This window comes from Somniosus microcephalus, chromosome 16, assembly GCF_052327205.1.
Source record: "Somniosus microcephalus isolate GS21.2 chromosome 16, FLI_Smic_1.0, whole genome shotgun sequence".
NCBI classification, from domain to species: Eukaryota; Metazoa; Chordata; class Chondrichthyes; order Squaliformes; family Somniosidae; genus Somniosus; species Somniosus microcephalus.
The window spans coordinates 92,495,460-92,516,025 of record NC_141002.1 but is presented as its reverse complement, the minus strand read 5'-3'; the positions used below and the strand labels follow the sequence as shown (position 1 = coordinate 92,516,025).

Sequence of the window (20,566 nt, the reverse complement as noted above, 5' to 3'; positions counted from 1 at the left end):
ACAAGGGTGTTCAGCCCCGGTCCACTCTATCCAGAGTCCATGTGTGATTATTCTGTCCTGCACTGCCCTTCCACAACACCTGTTGGCCCCTACTTTAGGGATCATTAATGAGCTTCCTTGAACAGGGTATGAATATCTCTATAACCCTCAATCTCATTTCCTAACACATATTCACCCAGTTGCTTTTTAAAGATTCCATATCGACTCCCAATTCAACCACCTTCTCTGGGAATATATTGTGTACCCACTATCCTGCGGGGAATTATTTTTCCCTCCACTCTCTAACCTTGCTCAAGACTTTTGAACTTTGTACTCGTGTCCTCTAGTTCTTACTTTCATTGTCCAAGGTAAATAGCTCGTTTACTCCCACTTCATCTGTACCGTTCATTTATACGCAGTCAACTGTGGCTCAGTGCCGCGAGTCAGAAGGCCGTGGGTACACGTCCCACGCCAGAGACTCGAGCACAAAATCTAGGCTGACAATCCAGGGCAGCGCTGTCGGAGGTGCCGTCTTTCGGATGAGACGTTAAACCGAGGTCCCGTCTGCTCTCTCAGGTGGACACAAAAGATCCCACGGCCACTATTTCGAAGAAGAGCAGGGGACTTCTCCCCGGTGTCCTGGCCACATTGCTGTTGGTGGGACCTTGCTGTGCGCAAATTGGCTGCTGCGTTTCCTTTATTACAACAAGTCAATTGGTTGTGAAGCACTTTGGGACGTCCTGTGGTCGTGAAAGGCGCTATATAAATGCACGTCTTTCTTTCATTTCTTTGTAGACCTGTACCATGTCTCCTCTGATGATAGTGTCAAAGTCCAAGGTCACAAGTGAGACCTTGCTCAATAGTGGTTGATAATGCAGATAATATACACAGTCAGGTTGCAAATTTCCAAAGGGATAAGAGAGGAGCATTTGAATAAACAAAGCCAAACGAGATGGACCAATTTCCTTTATTAGAAAGATACATCTAGAACAAACCTGAAGATATACTGAAATTGGTAATGCTACATGCCAGATGTACAGTACTATACACAAAAGTGCATTGTCACAACTGATTAACAGTACATAGTCAACAACTGCATTTTTTTTTAAACTACGGAGTTAAGGAGTGAAAATGGAAATGCAACAGTACAGAACAAGGCTCAAGTTCCTCTAAAAGTTTAAAGGCACTTCCACATGTACATACTACAGATGTACATTGACACAATAGGGTAACGGCCGACAAATAGGAAACGATCTGTAACTAAAGTGGCAGTAAAGGGTACAGAGTTAAGTCAGGTAGGTGGTAGTTACCATTCGGTGTGTCTGTAGCTGTCGTCAGTCCTCTGTTACAAATCCACTTAAACTGCAGGTTAAAGAAGCCTAGCCTTGGACTACAATATTATTTCCCGTGAATGCACCCAGAAAACATTCGTCAAATTGATCACTTCTATTATACATTGTTTTTGCTAAATAGGATCCACTAGGAGCATTTCTGCAGTCCAGTATAATTGTTATTTGAATATACAAACCTTGGAGCAGTACAAAGTTGCGGTATCCATTTTGGCTGATGTACATTTTGTTTTTAAATTAATTTAAGTAAACTCTATACTACATGTTCCTTAAAAGTACGACCGCCTTCTTTCAAAGACCACACAAGGTGGAAACTATAAAAAGTTTCAAAAAGTACTAAATTTAGTCAGTTAAATCAATGGCAGACAAAAATGAGCTTGTATCATAAGTTAAACATCTAGGTATATATGTCTGTAACCGCGTATTGGATGTACAAGCGCGTAGCTTTTACGACTGTAGTCTCTGAGGTTGTCCTGTGAAAAGGAGCAAAAGAATAGGCAGCCCATTAAAAAGATAATATTGAGTAGCCAGACTGCGGCACAGTGGATTGATATACCAGCGCCCTGTGCCACAGGGTGGTAGCACGCTGGCTATGCTTTGGTGATTCCCTACGGTAGTATTCCAGTCTCAAGTCAGGTCGGAGTGAGGCTTGGTGGGGCTTTTCCAACCCCTCCTCCCCACCACAGGGAGAGTGCAAGCAGTCGATGAGCCAGCCTTCCCATAGGTAATCGGCTGTGGACGCGATGGGAGCGTTTCGTGTGCGGGACCCTGGAAATGGAAAGGAAATATTGGCATGCGCCACAGTACGATTTGAAAGGGGGAATCTGGGGTCAGATGTTGAGGAGCCCCTCCCCCCTTCCTGGTGGGCGAGCTGTGCTTGTGACCCGCGCTCCCCTGGCAGGGCGGCGCACCCGAGCTGGACCACGGAGCGACATGACGCGAGGGCTTTGATCGTCCGCCCAAGAGTTTGTCCCATCACCTACAGAGGCACGGAAGGTGGTCACCTGCCAACACTTGTTGCAGAGCCCCAGGGAGAAAGAAAAAAAAACACTCGGGTATTAACAAAACAAAAAACGCTATTTTGAACATACCCGTCGGCTGTAAGTTGCAGATAGGAAGGCGTGTCCCATGCAAATTACATGGCAAAGTTTTGTCACTGGGAAGGGTGAAGGGTGACGCAGCCTCACCGCAGTGAGCGCGCGATCCGCATCAGGCGGACTGGGGGAAAATGCACTTGTTTAAAAAATATATAACCACTAAGCCTGGCTCCGCAGTGACTAGCAGCCACGTTCCCCCAGTACGAACTGGTGCCGGCAACATTTATGCTGATATTTTCCCCTGAGTTTTAATGAATGCTTAAATACACGTACAAACGGCGCATTTATGAATTTGTTAAAACTAGTGTACAGAAGGAAAATATCAGGATTAGTGGGCTTCCACAAGACCAGATTCCTATTGTTTGAAAGGATCTGTCCTACATTCAACAACTGTGGGGCTTGTAATGGAGCTGAAACATGTAAATTAATCCAAACTTAAGGCGTAGTCGCCATCCTTATTCAAACATGCATGTTCCAAATACCAAGGGTGCAACAAACCATCTAATTGAAACAAAAAAAAATGGAAATACATGCGTAATTTTGCCCGGAATATGTAAAATTGGGCATTATTTTCAGGCTTCTGATCGATTTTACCATGGCTAGAGGAGACATTTGAAGTGTTCACCTTCTCTCAGCACTCCCCTAGATATGCAGCTCCTTAGAATGTGTTAGCACTGTTGCCTCACAGCGCCAGGGACCCGGGTTCAAATCCGGCCTCGGGTGACTGTGCAAACTCCACACAGACATTCTCCCCGTGTTTGCGTGGGTTTCCTCCGGGTGCTCTGGTTTCCTCCCACAGTCCAAAGATGTGCGGGTTAGGTTGATTGGCTATGATTAATTGACCCTTAGTGTTAGGGGGATTAAATACGTGGGGTTACGGGGATAGGGTGGGATACGTGTTGGTGTAGGGGTTACGGGGATCGGGTGGGATATGTGTCGGTGCAGGCTCGATGGGCTGAAATGGCCTCTATCTGCACTGTGGGGTTTCTGTGAAAGCGCTGGCGGTACTGGAGTGAGGTCAGCAAGGCTTACTGGAGGAGACTAATACCATTATATAAAGGGGGGGGTGGAGGATAAACAGGAAATATTAGCGAAATGTAAACCAAGGAGCCCTTTTTGTGACTATGTAAACATGACCATTTATATACACAAAAGCAAAGCATGAAACTAAACCCTGTATCCTAGTGGGAAACTGAAAGTTGGCCTCTTCCCCGAGAAGAGGTAATTTTGACTTTGGCCGATATGTAAAATGGCCGCCATCGAATCAGCCGTCCATTATAAATCTCTCCCGATTTTAATTTCCATGGAAGTCCATGTATAAAGGGCGGCTGATCCGATAGCACCCGCTTTAGCGCCATCGCCCAGAGTCAAAATGAACCCCGTGGTGACTATTCAAGGTGCAACAATGATTTAGCCTAAAAGGCAATCTAAACTTTCGTCTTCTGCTGAAACTCTGCAAGTCTAGAACGCCGGCGGCAGTGCGCACGAAGGAGACAATCAAAGGCCCGTTGAAGGGTGGCTCAGGCCAAGGTCTGTAAAGTTCTTTTAAATTTATCTGGGTAGGAAGGCCAAAGTTGCATTGCTGGCCGAGTGCGACTGATTACTCAAAGTCCATGCCGTGCGGAGGCCCTGCAAAGCCAACATGACAAACATTTGCCCACAAAAGTGGTTGTTCCTCAAGTGGAATTTCCTTAACCGCTCATCGTCTGGGGACAAAGACCTTTAGGCCTAGAAATTCGGTGGGCTGCGCCACCAGTTAGCGCCCAAAGAGGGCGCTTAGTGGGTTTAGCGCCACTGGCCTTGCCTCCCGCGAAATTTAGCGGGGCGCTAATGGCAGCGTTAGCCTGTAGCGCTGCGCCGCCACCGATGACGTCATCGGTGTGCGCAGCGCCCCGATCGCGATATTTGGTTGCGCCCCCCGCTGTAACGCCGGTCACAATTTGTGACCGGTTCAGGGGAGCCTACCTGCGGCGGTAGTGGCGCTAATTAAAGGGGAGGTGCGGGGCGGCCATTTTTTTTGCTGGCCGCCTGCCAGCACCTCCTCGCGCCACCGTCCCCGAGCCTCCCCCCCCCCGGGCAGTGCTGGCCGTGTCCCAAGAGCCCGGCACTTCTCCTCGGTGCCGGGCTCTTTTGCCGGCACTCGCGATCTCTGATCGCGCTGGGGAAGGCCTGCAGTACCACAGCGCGCTGTGCCGCAGCGAGTGGCGCTGCGGCACGTTGCGTTGCGATATTCAGTTGCAGTGCCCCAAGGGGGATGTGGGGCACCTCGAGCAGCGCCCCGCTTCCGTTTGAGGCGCTGAAACTGAATTTCCGGCTGGCGCAAGCGGCTCCGTCCGGAGCGGTAATTCCAGCGCCCAGGCAAGGGCGCCACCGAATTTCTAGGCCTTAGTCTCCATCTACCGACGTGCAAGCTAGAAACTGAGGAGCCCGCTTTAGCAGCAATTTTATTGTTCCCTCCCAGCCCCGCTAAATTTCTCCCTGCCTAGCATGGCGCTCATTTTTGGGACACAGTTGCGTGGTGGCGAAGGTGCTGTTGGGGGGAGTGGGGCCGGGGAGAGAATAAGCTAACAGTAACTGTGGACAAGGGACTCCAGGTGACTGCTGCATGTCTCAAGTTGGCCAGAAATGGCAGGTGATGCTAGAGGGGGGTGGAAAACAGGTACAAAACAAAAAATAATTGAATTGAGGGCAGTGGGGAATGCGAACACAAGACGTGTCGCCCAAGTGTTCTGGAATCGATGGTATTTACATGTCCGCCGTGGTTCACTAAAGAAAATGACTTGCTGCGGGGGGGCGTAGGCACATGTGAATTTTTAAAGCATTAGCAAGCAAAGAGGCCAACATTCACTTCACCACAAGGGGCCCCTGGCTCTCAATGTAAACTCGGAATATCCAGCTTTACTCGTATCCTGATCAAAGTGTCTAAAATGAACAGCGCGTGCAGCTTTGCGTAGAAGGCTGGAGTACACGGAATGGCGACGATGTAGGCACTGGGCTTGCTTCAAAAAATATCCGTGTAACCAAGAAAAGGCGGTGGCGGCGGCAGCAGCGTGACGAGTGGTTATCTTTTGACGCGGTCATCCATTATCGAAGCAGCGCTTTCATAATGCAAAAATCTGGCAATAAGGCCGAAGGAATGTTAATTTGGGGGGGGGGGGGGGGGCGCGGGGGGGGAAAGAGAAGTAATTAACAAAAGCAAAGCATTCGATCAAATCAGTTGAGGCTGCTCTTTGATACGTCTCGTGAAACCGGCGAGGATTTTCCTCCCGTCAACTTTAGGCAAAAAAAAGCTATCATGTTTTCCCCTTGCTTGTTTAAATAAACGCTCTGAAGAGAAGATGGGAAGTCTTTTTGTTAACTTAATTCTTTTAAAAAAAGTCACTTCTTGCAGCATAAGTTTTCAAGTCTTAGTTAACGTTGGTGTAAGTTCCACATATAAACAGTCCAGTTTGAAATGGAAATCAAATGCCCTTGTTAATTTACTACTGAGACATATATTCTAACACTGAAAGAATACATCTCCAATTATAAACATTAAAATATCAATATTCTTATCCATGACCTTTGCCACCCACATTGATCCAAAAATGGTTTCAAGTTACGTCCGCTCACGAGCGGAACATCATCTTTCTTTACATGGTGCAGGATTTGTCCGTGGAGCCCTGGACAGACGGAGGAGGCCCCACGCTGGGGTTGGTCTTGGGAAGAACCACAGGTTTGGGCCTCAGGGCGGGGGGTTTGAGCTGCACCCCCATTCGCGGCGACAGAACGGGCTTGAAGGTGCTCATGGGGTCACTGGAGGAGCTGGTGCTGCGGCGGATGGAAGGGTCGGCGCTCTTCAGCACCACCGAGTGGTGCGGGCTCCTCGGCTCCGAGGGCGGGAAGGGGGCCGGCGAGCTTTTCTTCTGCTCCAGGGTGTCCAGGACCACGTCGGGCGCGTGCTTCGCCGTGCTCTGGCGCTCCAGCTCCCGCAGCTCGTTCAACGCCGTGTTCATCGTCTCTTCAATATCCTGCCGGAGGGGGAAACGGGAAAAAAAAAGGTTTTTTTTGAGGCAATTTTCAGAGATTAACTTTGGCTTTTTTTAAAAAAAAAATACATTCTGCACTTCATTTCCCTTTGACGCTATGTCTGACCGTCCTAAACGTTTGCAACCGTTTGGTCGTAGAAATCTAATTTGCAAGTGTTTAGCATCCTTATACGGAAATGCAAACCTCTGGATCATTCTACAACAACAACAACAACTTGCATTTATATAGCGCCTTTAACATAGTAAAACGTCCCAGGGCGCTTCACAGGAGCGTTACAAAACAACATTTGACACCGAGCCACACAAGGAGATATTAGGACAGGTGACCAGAAGCTTGGTCAAAGAGGTAGGTTTTAAGGAGCGTCTTAGAGGAGGAGAGAGGTGTAGCGAGGCGGAGAGGTTTAGGGAGGGAATTCCAGAGCTTAGGGCCTTGGCAGCTGAAGGCACGGCCACCAATGGTGGAGGGTTAGGGTTGGGGGGTGATGCGCAAAAGGCCAGAATCGGAGGAGCGCTGAGATCTGTGCCACAACCATGTCCCCGTCCACCTGAATACCATGGCAAAGGCAAAACCCATCATGGACAGCTCCGAAAGTTGCCATCTGCGATTTCTCTTCACTTGGTGATAAAGGAGGGAATCACCGGAGAGCTGAGAGAGCCAAGAACAATAATTTTGATTAATCACACGCACACATTAAATAAAATTGCAACTGTGGCATGACGCAGCTACCGTGAGGAACCCCAGGCAGTGGCAGTCGTGGAGCGGGCGGGGAGAGCTGAATTTTCCAAATGGAAATTGGCGGCGTTTACGCCTGTTGCATTCACGCCAATAAAAAAAAAGTACATCAGTCGCGCGTCCCGCTCAGTGGATTTAGGGGCAGGAACCAAAGGGTATGTTTTCCAATCGGCACGGTTTTGGTACGAGGCGTTAAATGTCCACTCCAAAAACTGTGGAGAATACAACCAACAATCATCACATAGTCAGTATGGGAAGAAGAAACATAAGAATTAGAAGCAGGAGTGGGCCATACGGCCCCTCGAGCCTGCTCCGCCATTCAATAAGATCATGGCTGATCTTCGACCTCAACTCCACTTCCCTGTACTATCCCCATATCCCTCGATTCCCCTAGAGTCCAAAAATCTATTGCTCTCAGACTTGAATATAAATAAAGAAAAGACTTGCATTTCTATAGCGCCTTTCACAACCACCGAACGTCCCAAAGCACTTTACAGCCAATGAAGTAATTTTGAAGTGGAGTCACTGTTGTAATGTAGGAAACGCAGCAGCCAGTTTGCGCACAGCAAGCTCCCACAAATAGCAATGTGATAATGACCAGATAATCTGTTTTAGTGATGTTGATTGAGGGATAAATATTGGCCCAGGACACCGGGGAGAACTCCCCCTGCTCTTCTTCGAAATAATGCCATTGGATCTTTTGCACCCACCCGAGGGAGCAGACGGGGCCTCGGTTTAACGTCTCATCCGAAAGACGGATATAGTCATCGACTGAGCCTCCACAGCCGTCTGGGGTAGAGAATTCCAAAGATTCACCAACCTCAGTGAAGAAATTCCTCCTCATCTCAGTCCTAAATGGCCGACCCCTTATCCTGAGACTGTGACCCCCCTCGTTCAAGACTCCCCAGCCAGGGGAAACAACCTCCCTGCATCTACCCTGACAAGCCCTCTCAGAATCTTATACGTTTCGATGAGATCACCTCTCGTTCTTCCAACTTGGTGTCGGCACAACATCAAGTATAAAATTGAGTCCTTTTATTTTTTATTTTAAAAAAAAGCCCACATCAAATAATATCCCAAATAGTTTCCTAGTAAACAACAAATCTCTTTGTATAAACAGATTCATAACGCAGCTTCTAATTCACAATGCTAATGTGTTTTATTTTTGGCCGAGTGCCTGAAATACGATCCCCTAGAATTGCAAACATCAATACCGATTTTAAAGCAGACATAAATTATTCACACTTTCCTCTTGTTAAACTAGGCTTGTGAAAAGCCATAACAATTTTCCAAAGAAATTCGCTTTCCAACCCTTGCGTCTCCTTCCACATATTCCATTCCAACTGATGCAGAACAACACCAGGCCACGTTCAGCCTTGCAAAGCATCAAATCCTTCATTTCAGAGACCCTAGCTCCTGGCAACATGTAATCCAAAAATCAATATATTGACCTCACTAATCCTGTGTAAGGGGTAGCTTTTCAACTTGCCCAGCCGCTTCAACCTAATGTTATGGATCACCCGGTTATAAAGGCCGCCCAGTATTAATTTCCGAATCAGTAGAGAGATGAACATGGGGCAGCTCCTATAACGGGCAGCTGATTCGCAACAACTATGTTTTACACCTAGGCAGCAAATTGAAAATCTGTCCCCCATTTCTCACAGAATAATTAGAACAATTTGTACCGGATTTCTTTTTGTTAAAAAAAAGCCTTTGTTCTGCTGTGTGAAGTGCCCAAACGGCCATTTTCCAAACCGGAGGCCAGGCAGCGATCTGCTTCCCTGTCCTTCTGATGCCAGCCTGTAGGGGGCGCACATCAGTAACACAGTTGCTCTCCTTTCACTTGGTGCCCGCCTCCTGCCACCTCCGTTAATGGCGCCCCGTCTCCGCCCCGGCCTCAGCCAAGCTGCTGCAGCAACCCTCATCCTATGTTTTTGTCACCTCCAGACTCGCCTATTCCAAAGCTGGCCTGGCCGGCCTCCCATTCTTCAACTCTCCGTAAACCTGAGCTCATCCCGAAGCCCTGCTGCCCAGTGTCCTAACCTGCACCAAGTCGCGTTCACCCAAGGCCTCGCTCTGCACCCTCCCCCAGCCCTACAACCCTCGGCGCACGCGGCGCTCCTCCAATTCTGGCCTCTTGCGCATCCATGATTTCCTCCACCCCTCCATTGGTGGCCGTGCCTTCAGCTGCCCGGGCCCCAAGCTCTGGAATTCCCGCCCTAAACCTCTCCGCCTCTCTCTCCCATCCTTTAAGATGCTCCTTAAAACCTACCTCTTTGACCAATTTTTGGTCACCTGACCTAGTGTGTCAGCCGTGGCTCAGTGGGTAGCACACTCACCTCCGAGTCAGAAGGTCGTGGGTTCAAGTCCCACTCCAGAGACTCGAGCACAAAAATCTAGGCTGACACTCCCAGTGCAGTGCTGAGGGAGAGCTGCACTGTCGGAGGTGCCATCTTTTGGATGAGACGTTAAACCAAGGCCCCGTCTGCTCTCTCGGGTGGACGTAAAAGATCCCGCGGCACTATTTTGAAGACGAGCAGGGGAGTTCTCCCCGGTGTCCTGGTCAATATTTATCCCTCAATCAATGTAATAAACACAGATTATCTGGTCATTATCACATTGCTGTTTGTGGGAGCTTGCTGTGCGCAAATTGGTCTGTCGCATTACAACAGTGACTACACTTCAAACACACTTCATTGTCTGTAAAGCACTTTCAGACATCTGGTGGGTCGTGAAAGGCACTTTTTAAATATCTCCTTGCGCCGTTCTTTGTCAAATTTTGTTTTACTCCGCTAAAGGCGCTATATAAATGCAAGTTGTTGCTGTAGGGGGGAAATACTTTGCCTTCTGTCCGCAGATGGCAGCAGCTGATACTTAAAAACCTACTGAATGGAGAATCCCAGTCCCCTCACTCCCTAGCACTAGCCTGCTGTAGCACTGAGCGTGACGAGCTAACAAACTATCACTGTCCAATAGGCTTTGGCATATTGTAATGATACCAGTGACATGCTAACTGAATCCAGTCGAGCATTGTATGGAACAAACGAACTAGGACAGATTTGAGATCTGAAACCAAGACAGTATTTGTGCAGCAATGATTCTGGAAATGTTGCACTGAATGACGGACATGTTCTGCGATTCAACACTCTAAAGGTTAAACCATCAATGCAGCTATTAAAAAAAGTCATGCACAGACCTGGGCGATTGTCTCAGGGTCCAGAGGTTTATGCTCACTGAAGCTGGTGTATTGGCCGGAGGATGTAGACCTTCTGATTGGCGGACTCTCGATCTTTTTGAGGGCCTCGTGGCGGCTGATGTTGGAAAGGCTGCCGAGGCCGCCTCGGCGACGCCGCTCCGGGCTGTCGACGTTAATGCTGCGGTTCTGGAGGAAAAGGCGGGAGCTGGAGTGGGAGGGCGTGATCGAGGGGCCACCGTCCCCGGCACTACTCACCAAGCCATGCCCCGGGTGCACCGCACAGTGCCCATCGCTGGTCCTCAGTGGGCGCCTCGTCGGGGGGAGTTCTGGCCTCCTCTTCTGCCTGAACAAGGTAAACAAAAGACACGCCATCAAATGGGCCATTTTTCACGGCATAGTTTGCGCAAGTGGGCGGCCACATTTGCCTACATAACAACAGTAACTACGCTTCAAGACAATTCATTGGCTATGAAGCACTTGTGACATCCTGAGGACGTGAAAGGCACTATACAGGAAACTCCCTTTTAACCGGCACCTAAATATTCGGAAATCTCTCTTAACCGGCAAAATTCAGGAGTAGGTTCAGGTAAGTTTTACTATATATTAGTGGCCGTGTAACCGGGGTTCCTGGATCTGTGGCCGTGTAACTGGGGTTCCTGGATCTGTGGCCGTGTAACCGGGGTTCCTGCACCTGTGGCCGTGCAACAGGGACTCCTGGATCTGTGGCCGTGCAACCGGGACTCCTGGATCTGTGGCCGTGCAACCGGGACTCCTGGATCTGTGGCCGTGCAACCGGGACTCCTGGATCTGTGGCCGTGTAACCGGGACTCCTGGATCTGTGGCCGTGTAACCGGGACTCCTGGATCTGTGGCCGTGTAACCGGGACTCCTGGATCTGTGGCCGTGTAACCGGGACTCCTGGATCTGTGGCCGTGTAACCGGGACTCCTGGATCTGTGGCCGTGTAACCGGGACTCCTGGATCTGTGGCCGTGTAACCGGGACTCCTGGATCTGTGGCCGTGTAACCGGGACTCCTGGATCTGTGGCCGTGTAACCGGGACTCCTGGATCTGTGGCCGTGTAACCGGGACTCCTGGATCTGTGGCCGTGTAACCGGGACTCCTGCACAAGTGCCGTGTAACCGGGGCTCCTGCACCTGTGGCCGTGTACGGGGCTCTCGTACCTTGGTAAGTATACCTCTCTGTAATCTGGAATTTTTGATCAACCGGCACCATGCCAGTCCCGGATAAAAAAAAGTTTCCTGTACAAGAACATAAGAAATAGGAGCAGGAGTGGGCCGTACCATCCCTCGAGCCTGCTCCGCCATTCAATAAGATCATGGCTCAACTTCTAATCAACTCTACTTTCCCACCCGATCCCCATATCCCTTGATTTGCTTAGTGCCCAAAAAGCAATCTCAGCCTTGAATATAAAGAAAAGACTTGCATTTATATAGCGCCTTTCACAACCACTGAACGTTCCAAAGTGCTTTACAGCCGCCAATGAAGTACCACAGACAGCAACGTGACGATGACCAGATAACCTGCTTTTAGTGATGTTGACCAAGAGATAAATATTGGCCCAGGACACCGGGGATAACTCCCCTGCTCTTCTTCAAAATAGTACCATTGGGATCTTTTACGTCCACCTGAGGGACTCATCCGAAAGACAAATATAGTCATAGACTGAGCCGCCACAGCCCCCTGGGGTAGAGAATTCCAAAGATTCACCACACTCTGAGTGAAGAAATTCCTCCTCATCTCAGTCCTAAATGGCCGACCCCTTATTCTGAGATTATGCCCCCGAGTTCTAGACTCCCCAGCCAGGGGAAACAACCTCTCAGCATCTACCCTGTCAAACCCCCTCAGAATTTTATATATTTCAATGACATCACCTCTCGTTCTTCTAAACTTCAGAGAATCAATGCTAGTTCGTTCTTTCTTTATTGAACAACTCAGAAAGACAAGAAAAGGTTTAAACTATGAAAAGATGTACTAAGTTAAAGAACTGGTTAAAAGCACAATTTGCTCTTATGTGTAATTGTCAAAGGACATCCATTCCATTTTCAAAAATCAGTGCAACAAGTCCTGCACTGGAGAATTCTCAGTGAAACACTGGCAGAGTGCGGCTACTCCCCCCCTGCTGTTAAAGCCCAAAGAGAAGGTGCAATAGTAAGTCTGAAGAATATTTAAATGAGGATTTAAAATCCAGGCTGCACCTACAAATAAAACCAAATAGATGTTGTCTGTACGGTGGTGATTCATCTTGTTCTTCTCCACAGCAATGCTGGACTCATCCCTAGCAAGTGGAATTTTCCAGCTTTGGTTCCACAGTCATAGAATGATAGAATGAGGCCATTCCACCCATCGTGCCTGTGCCGGCTCTTTGGTAGAGCCATCCCATTAATCTCACTCCCCTGCTCTTTTCCCATCGCCCTGCAAATTTTTTCCCTTCACGTATTGATCCAATTCTTGTCCGTCTTCTTTTCAAAGTGTAACGTTTCACTGGACAGTTCCACGAAGAAGAAATTATTTCTGAATGGCTTAGGGGACCGTCCTGAGTGGAACAGAAACTGACCTTGCTGCAAAAACATCTGGAATGCGGTCAGTTGGTGAGCAGATGTCATTCTTAGAGGACAACTTGTCTTCGGTGGCTGGTCCACTGCTGGCTTCACTGTCGGCTTTCTGGCTCAGAGTATCAGAGAATGTATCATCCCTGAAAGAAACACAGCCAAGAGTTAGCGTCAAGTTTCAGAAGATCTTCCAAGTACAGAAATTTCAAGAATTGTTCACAGCCAAACAGGAAGTTACAGTGACCTGTAGGGGTCAAAGTTAAAAATGCAAAAGGCGACCCGAACAGCTAATTGTTCCCTTCTGTACGAAACTAATGCTCCTTTCTCTTTAACCTTCAGGAAAGAACAGAAAGAAAGAACAGAACAAACGAAAATAAAGTACAGAAAGAAAGGAGAGACAGAGAAGAAAGTGTTGCATCTTTCATGACCTCAGCACGTCCCACAGTGCTTTACAGCCAATTAAGTACTTTTTGAAGTAGTCACTGTTGTAATGTAGGAAACGCGGCAGCCAATTTGCGCACAGCACAGTCCCACAAACAGCAATGTGATGATGACCAGATAATCTGTATTTTAGGGGTTGGTTGAGCGATAGATATTGGCACAGGACACTGGGGATAACTCCCCTGCTCTTCTTCGAATAGTGCCATAGGATCTTTTATACCCAGCCGAGAGGGAAGACGGGGCCTCGGTTTAACGCCTCATCTGAAAGATGGCACCTCCGACAGTGCCACACTCCCTCAGCGCCACACTGGAGTGTCAGCCTAGATTTTGTGCTCAAGTCTCTGGAGTGGGACTTGAACCCACAACCTTCTGACTCAGAGAGGAAACAGAGCTACACCACTGAGCCACAGCTGACACCCAAGTTTAACAGCAAGGGTCAAACAGCTGTAACAATATCTATGCACTTTTCCAGAGTAATTCTACATTCATACCAGATATCTGATGCAAATTAAAGCAAAGCGGTTCTAGCGCAGGCTGACTGATTCATCAAAAAAGGGCTTTTTATTGACAAAGATGAGAACCGTCACTTACGTGTCCTGCACCACTATGTACTGATGGGGTACCAGTCCGTCAATCCCATTGTGCCTCCCCTCCCACCAGTCCTCAGAGGCTCTGTGATAGAGAAGTAACGAAGCTCCTTTCTTGAATGAGAGTTCTCGAGCCGACCTTCCTGCATAATCAAATTTGGCTATTGCTTCAATGGGTTCACCTTCTGAAACAGAGTAGAACATTATGCCTCCGTTACTGGCAGTGGTTGATTGGTACCATTACATTCAATCTTCTACACCCAAAGCTATACCTTGTATTCTTCCATTTACCCCATCACACTTTAAAAGGTGTGTACAACATAAAAGGAATTCACACCATCAGGACACCGCTTTGTCATCTGTGCAATCAATACAATGGATAAAGAGAACACGTCAAGAGATTTTGTATCATTTAAGCTCTTCAGGCTGTTTTCTTCATGGGTTAAGCATGTGATTAGTGATAATAGCTTAATGCACCTTTTGAAGTTTCTAATTTATTTCAGAGGCGTCAACACTCAAAAATCTTTTTCGTTCAACTTGCTCCCGGGATGCGAGCGATGTGGGCAAGGCCACATTTAATGCACATCCCAGTTCTCTTCAGAATGAGCTGGGTGGGTTTCCTCCTTGAACCGCTGCAAGGCCCTTCTGTTAACCCTGCTGTTAACAATGGCGCTAGGCTGGGGATTCCAGGGTTCCGACGAGCGGCCGTGAAGGAACGGCGACGCACGTCCAAGTCAAGACGGTGGGCGAATCGGAGGTGATGGTGCGCCCCAGAGGTGACGGCGCGCCCACGACATTGCTGCTCTTGCACTTCTCGCAGGTGGAGGCTGCGGTTGTCGGAGTAACCTTGACGCGTTGCCGCAGAGATTGAAAATAGCGCTACAGTAAAAGCAGCTGGCAAAAATATTTTAATGGGGAAACTGCCAGCAGACAGTAAAGTTTCCTTCAATTCAACTTTCCTCCATCAAGCAACTGCTATAGAACCAGAAAATGCAGAAACACTCGGGAGGTCAGACAGCATCCGTGGAGAGATCAGAGGTGTTAACATTCCGGGTGTTGTTGTTGCTGTAGTAGTAACATAAGAACATAAGAAATAGGAGCAGGAGTCGGCCATTTGGCCCTTCGAGCCTGCTCCGCCATTCAATAAGATCATGGCTCATCCTCTACCTCATCTCCACCTTCCCGCACTACCCCAATATCCCTTGATTCCCGTAATATCCAAAAATCTATCGATCTCTGTCTTGAATATACTCAACGACTGAGCCTCCACAGCCCTCTGGGGTAGAGAATTCCAAAGAAGAGGAAGTGGTTGTATTTATACAGCGGCTTTAACATAGTAAAACGTCCCAGGGTGCTTCACAGGAGCGATTATCAAACAAAGTTTGACACCGAGCCACGTAAGGAGATATTATGGCAGATGACCAAAAGCTTGGTCAAAGAGGTAGGTTTTAAGGAGCGTCTTAAAGGAGGAGAGAGGCGGAGAGGTTTAGGGAGGGAATTCCAGAGCTTAGGGCCTTGGCAGCTGAAGGCACGGCCGCCAATGGTGGAGCGATTAAAATCGGGGAGGCTTGAGGCCAGAATTGATGGAGCGCAGACAGGTTTGGGGGCTGGAGGAGATTACAGAGATAGGGAGGGGCGAGGCCATGGAGGGATTTGAAAACAAGGATGAGAATTTTAAAATTGAGGCTTTGCTTAACCGGGACTTGGTGCGAATTAGGACACGGGCAGCAGAGTTTTGGATGACCTCAAGTTTACGTAGAGTAGAATGTGGGAAGCCGGCTAGGAGTGCGTTGGAGTAGTCAAGTCTCGAGGTAACAAAGGCGTGGATGAGGGTTTCAGCAGCAGAAACAAAAGCATCCACACCTGAAACGTTACCTCGCAGTTACTGACTGACCCTCTGATTCAGATTTTCGGCAGCTGCAGTTTGTATTTTTTGGTTGCCTTTTGTAGAATCTTTGGAGAATGAAGGAAAGCTGAGAGAACGTCCCCTTAAAATAGGCTTCCCCATTAACTGCTCGAAATGTTAACCTGCATGTTTCCAGTGCTTTTCCTTTTTGATTCCCATTAACAGGGCTTTTGCTGTACCAGTAGACTGCAGTGTCAAGAGTTCACACCCACCAGTAGCAAATTATTTATGCAAAAGCCCACTAATTATAAAACAATTTACAGCACTGATTGAGGTCATTTGGCCCATCGTGCTTGTGCCGGCTCTCTGCTTAGTTGCAATCCCCTGTCCTTTCCCCATATCCTTTTTTCTTTTTCACTTCCCTCTTAAAATCCATTTTGGACTCTTTACTCACCACTATCTCTGGTTAGGGCATTCAATATCTTAATGCTCTGCGTAATGAAATTCCGCACAACTTCGCCTATTGTCGACAAAATTCAATTAATGCCCTCCAGTCACCAACTCAGTGGATGTAGTTTTTCATTATTTACTTGAATCAAAACTCTTCATAGTTTAGAACAGATTTATCAGATTTCCTCTCAACCTTCTTTGTTCTAATGAAAAGAGCCCTAGTCTCTCTAGTCTGTCCTCCTGACTAAACCCTCTCGTTCCGAGTGTTATCTCTTCGGCAACCTCTCCACGGCTTTGACGTCCCTCCTAAAGTAGGGCAACCAAAAGTGGACACAATATTCTAATTGCAGCCTGATCAATGAGAGACTAAAAGTGGTCATGCCGGTTAGCCAGGGCATGAGATTTTTGAAAATAAAAAATCACAAATATGATGCAAGGTGGATGGTCATCTTGAATGTCATCACAGATTAGGAGCAATTCCCCACAATTTTCCTAATGCTTCCGCCCTTTGTTGAGGTAGTGTGCACACGGGCCGCAGATGCCATTTTGGAACCCGAAGGGCATCGATAGCATCCAAAATAATGGGTGCTACCGAGCTCACTTTCTCACTCATAGGGGGAAAAATTGAGTCGCACCCCCTTTGGGGTGTTAACTTCGCCTGGGGAAATTCATCGGTAGCGCCCCGCCTCCCTCTTGGGGCACTGCGAGGGAATATTGTGGCGCTACATCGCGCCGCGGTATTGCAGGCCTTCCTCCCCTTCTTAAAGGGGAGGGGCCTTGCACAGCGCGACCCGGGATCGGAGTGCCGGCAAAAGAGCCCGGCACTCAAGTACCGGGCTCACGGAGCGCAGCCGGCACTCCGCGGGAGGGGGGGGGGGGGTTGTGCTCAGGAGGTCAGGGACGGCAGCTGAGGCAGGCGGCCAGCAACAAAAATGGCCGCCAGGCACCTCGCCTTTAATTAGCGCCGCCCCGGCCGCAGGTAGGCCCCGCCCCCTGACCCGGTCGGACATAGTGCCCGGCGGTAAGCCAGGGGGCGCTACTGAAGATCGTGGCCGGGGCACGAGTGGGGTCGCCGCGCATCATCGCCGGCAGCACAGCGCCGCGGGGCGCTAACGGTTACCGCCGCCGCTAACCTCCCGCGCGTTGGCGGCGGCGCGACCAGGCGCTAGTTGCTTTGCGCCCCATGAGCGCCCTCTTAGGGCTTGAATCTCGACAAAGTTCAATCAGCCTTTCGTTCTCCCGGGATGGACAGCTCTTAGGGTGCAAGAGTGAGTCTGCAGGGAATGGGACCAATCTCTTTTCATTTATTTCTCTTTCTGGGATATAGTTCCATGGGCAGTGACTGTCTGGGGCTCCATAACTAATCGTCACGTGTCAGCCTAGACAGTGAATGCCAGCAGGTTAATCACCACTGGACTTCCTGTCCTCATCATGCATTTCAGTGGGGATCATGAGCAGGAAAAACCCAGGTGATTTCTTCCCCTACCCCATGGTACCCATAGGCATCAACAGGACACCTACAGCTTTTTAAAATTCATTCCTGGGATGCGGGCGTCGCTGGCAAGTGAACAACTTGAGTGGCTTGCGAGGCCATTTCAGAGGGCAGTTAAGAGTCAACTACATTCACAGAAACCCCACAGTGCAGATAGAGGCCATTTCGGCCCATCGAGCCTGCACCGACACATGTCCCACCCAATCCCCATAACCCCTACACCAACACACATCCCACCCCGTAACCCCACGTATTTAATCCCCCCCTAACACTAAGGGTCAATTTATCATAGCCAATCAACCTCACCCGCACATCTTTGGACTGTGGGAGGAAACCGGAGCACCCGGAGGAAACCCACGCAAACACGGGGAGAATGTGCAAACTCCACACAGACAGTCACCCGAGGCCGGATTCGAACCCGGGTCCCTGGCGCTGTGAGGCAACAGTGCTAACCACTATGCCACCGTACTGCCATTGCTGTGGGTCTGGAGTCACATATAGGCCAGACCAGGTAAGGACGGCAGATTTCCTTCCATAAAGGACATTAGTGAATCAGATGGGTTTTTACCACAATCCGGTAGTTTTATGGTCACTGATACTAGATTTTTTATTCCAGATTTATTTAATTAACTGAATTTAAATTCCCCAGCTGCTGTGGTGGGATTTGAACTCACGTCTCTGGATCATTAGTCCAGGCCTCTGGATTACTAGTCCAGTAACATAACCACTACGCTATCGTACCCGTAAGCTAACCTGGCTGAGCTTGGTAACAGCAGAGACAGAAGCTCGATCACTTCTGTCGAGTATGGCTCAGTACCACACAGTGCAATTATACACCCAACCACTAGGGGGACACAGGAACATTTTTTAAGCACTTTTTTTTTACTGGCATACGAGCAAAGGAAAGTGAAAATGTCACAAAAAAGATGGAAATCCTTCAAAAAGCAATTGACAACGGACATCAATTTAAAATCTGTTAAAACGGCTCGCCCCCCTTTAGGCGCTCCCGTACCTTACATCAGTTCCTCATCGAAAGGATACGTGTGAATGGAATTCCAGGTTGTTTCCAATGGCAGATTATAATAAACCACAAGGGTGAGAGAGAGAGAGAGAGAGAGAGAGCGCGCAAGAGAAAAAAAGAGGAAGTGAGGAGGGAGTGAGTGAGGAGAGCGGGTTAGAGGGAGGGAGGGAGGAGATGAGAGAGGGGGAAGAGAGGCGGTGAAGGGGGAAGAGAGGCGAAACAAAGAGGGTTGAGAGAGAGGGAACGGGAAAGAGAGGAGAAGAGGGAACAGAACATGGGAGTGGAGCGATGAAAAAGTGGGAGAGGAGGGAGAGAAAGGGGAAGAGAGGGAGAGAAGAGAGAGGGGAAGAGGAGAGAGAAATAGAGAGGAGAGGAGTGGAGGAAGAGGGAAATAGGAGAGAGACAGAAAAAAAAACCATTTGTTTTTCCCTCACATCACACTATTATTGTGGGAAAAGTACCCAATCTTTGCTCAGTGCTTCCCATAGGCATCACAGACAAGATTGGGCTTTTACCACTCGGTTAATCTCAGCCCTGAACTGGAATCTCCGATGTACATTGGTAACCTACACACTAACCCAGCTTTTATGGTCGGCATTACTTTAATGCAGATGGTAACACTGCACTAAAACAGTGGGATGTCTAGGCTTCCATATCCCTGAACTTAACAAAGACATGCCAAAAACACCATTTGACAAAGGTCCCCTTCTTAGTTAGCAATTAGGAAAGCAAATGGTATGTTGGCCTTTATTATAAAAGGATTGGACTATAAGAGTAAAGACATCTTACTACAATTATATAGGGCCCTGGTGAGACCACACCTGGAGTACTGTGTACAGTTTTGGTCTCCTTACCTAAGGAAGGATATACTTGCCATAGAGGGAGTGCAGCGAAGGTTCACCAGACTGATTCCTGGGACGGGGGGATTGTCCTATGAGGAGAGATTGAGTAAACTGGGCCTATGTTATCTAGAATTTAGAAGCATGAGAGGCGATCTCATTGAAATATAAAATTCTTACAGGGCTTGATAAGTTGGATGCTGGGAGAATGTTTCCCCTGGCTGGGGAATCTAGAACGAGGGGTCGCAGTCTCAGAATAAGGGGTCGGCCATTTAGGACTGAGATGAGGAGAAATTTCTTTACTCCGCAGGTGGTGAATCTTTGGAATTCTCTACCTCAGAGGGCTGTGGAGGCTCAGTCGTTGAGTACAGGAAGCTCTCTTTTAACTGGCACCTAAATATCCGGAAACCTCTCTTAACCGGCAAAATTCAGGAGTAGGTTCAGGTAAGTTTTACTATATATTAGTGGCCGTGTAACCAGGATTCCTGGATCTGTGGCCGTGTAACCGGGACTCCTGGATCTGTGGCCGTGTAACCGGGACTACTGCACTAATGCCGTGTAACCGGGGCTCCTGCACCTGTGGCCATTTACGGGCTCTTGTACCTTAGTAAGTATACCTCTCTGTAATCCGGACTTTTTGATCAACTGGCACCACACCGGTCCCGTCGGTGCCGGATAAGAAAGAGTTTCCTGTATATACAAGACAGAGATCGATATATTTTTGAATATTAAGGGAATCAAGGGATATGGAGATCGGGCGGGAAGGTGGAGATGAGGTAGATGATCAGCCATGATCTTATTGAATGGCGGAGCAGGCTCGAAGGGCCAAATGGCCGACTCCTGCTCCTATTTCTTATGCTCTTATGTTTGAGAGGAGGCTCAATATCGTTCTTTTAAATCTACAAGCCTGCCTCCCCACTACGAAAAACAGCGGTGGC

At 48.5% G+C, this 20,566-nt stretch overlaps 1 protein-coding gene across 6 annotated transcripts in view; it reads right to left on the bottom strand.

Moving 5' to 3' along the window:
• Positions 1-928: 928 nt before the first annotated feature.
• srgap1a (SLIT-ROBO Rho GTPase activating protein 1a) overlaps positions 929-20,566 on the bottom strand; it is a 290,700-nt gene continuing 271,062 nt past the window's right edge. For 4 of the 6 annotated variants that reach the window (XM_086009429.1, XM_086009431.1, XM_086009432.1 and 1 more), the window contains exons 19-22: positions 13,985-14,165; positions 12,958-13,095; positions 10,383-10,725; positions 929-6,435 (exon numbers count right to left, since the gene is read on the bottom strand). In XM_086009429.1, coding sequence (XP_085865555.1) covers positions 6,058-6,435; positions 10,383-10,725; positions 12,958-13,095; positions 13,985-14,165 — 1,040 coding nt within the window. In that variant the 3' untranslated portion in view covers positions 929-6,057. The remainder of the gene's footprint in view (positions 6,436-10,382; positions 10,726-12,957; positions 13,096-13,984; positions 14,166-20,566) is intronic. The other 2 variants (XM_086009435.1, XM_086009434.1) reach the window with 2 other exon arrangements.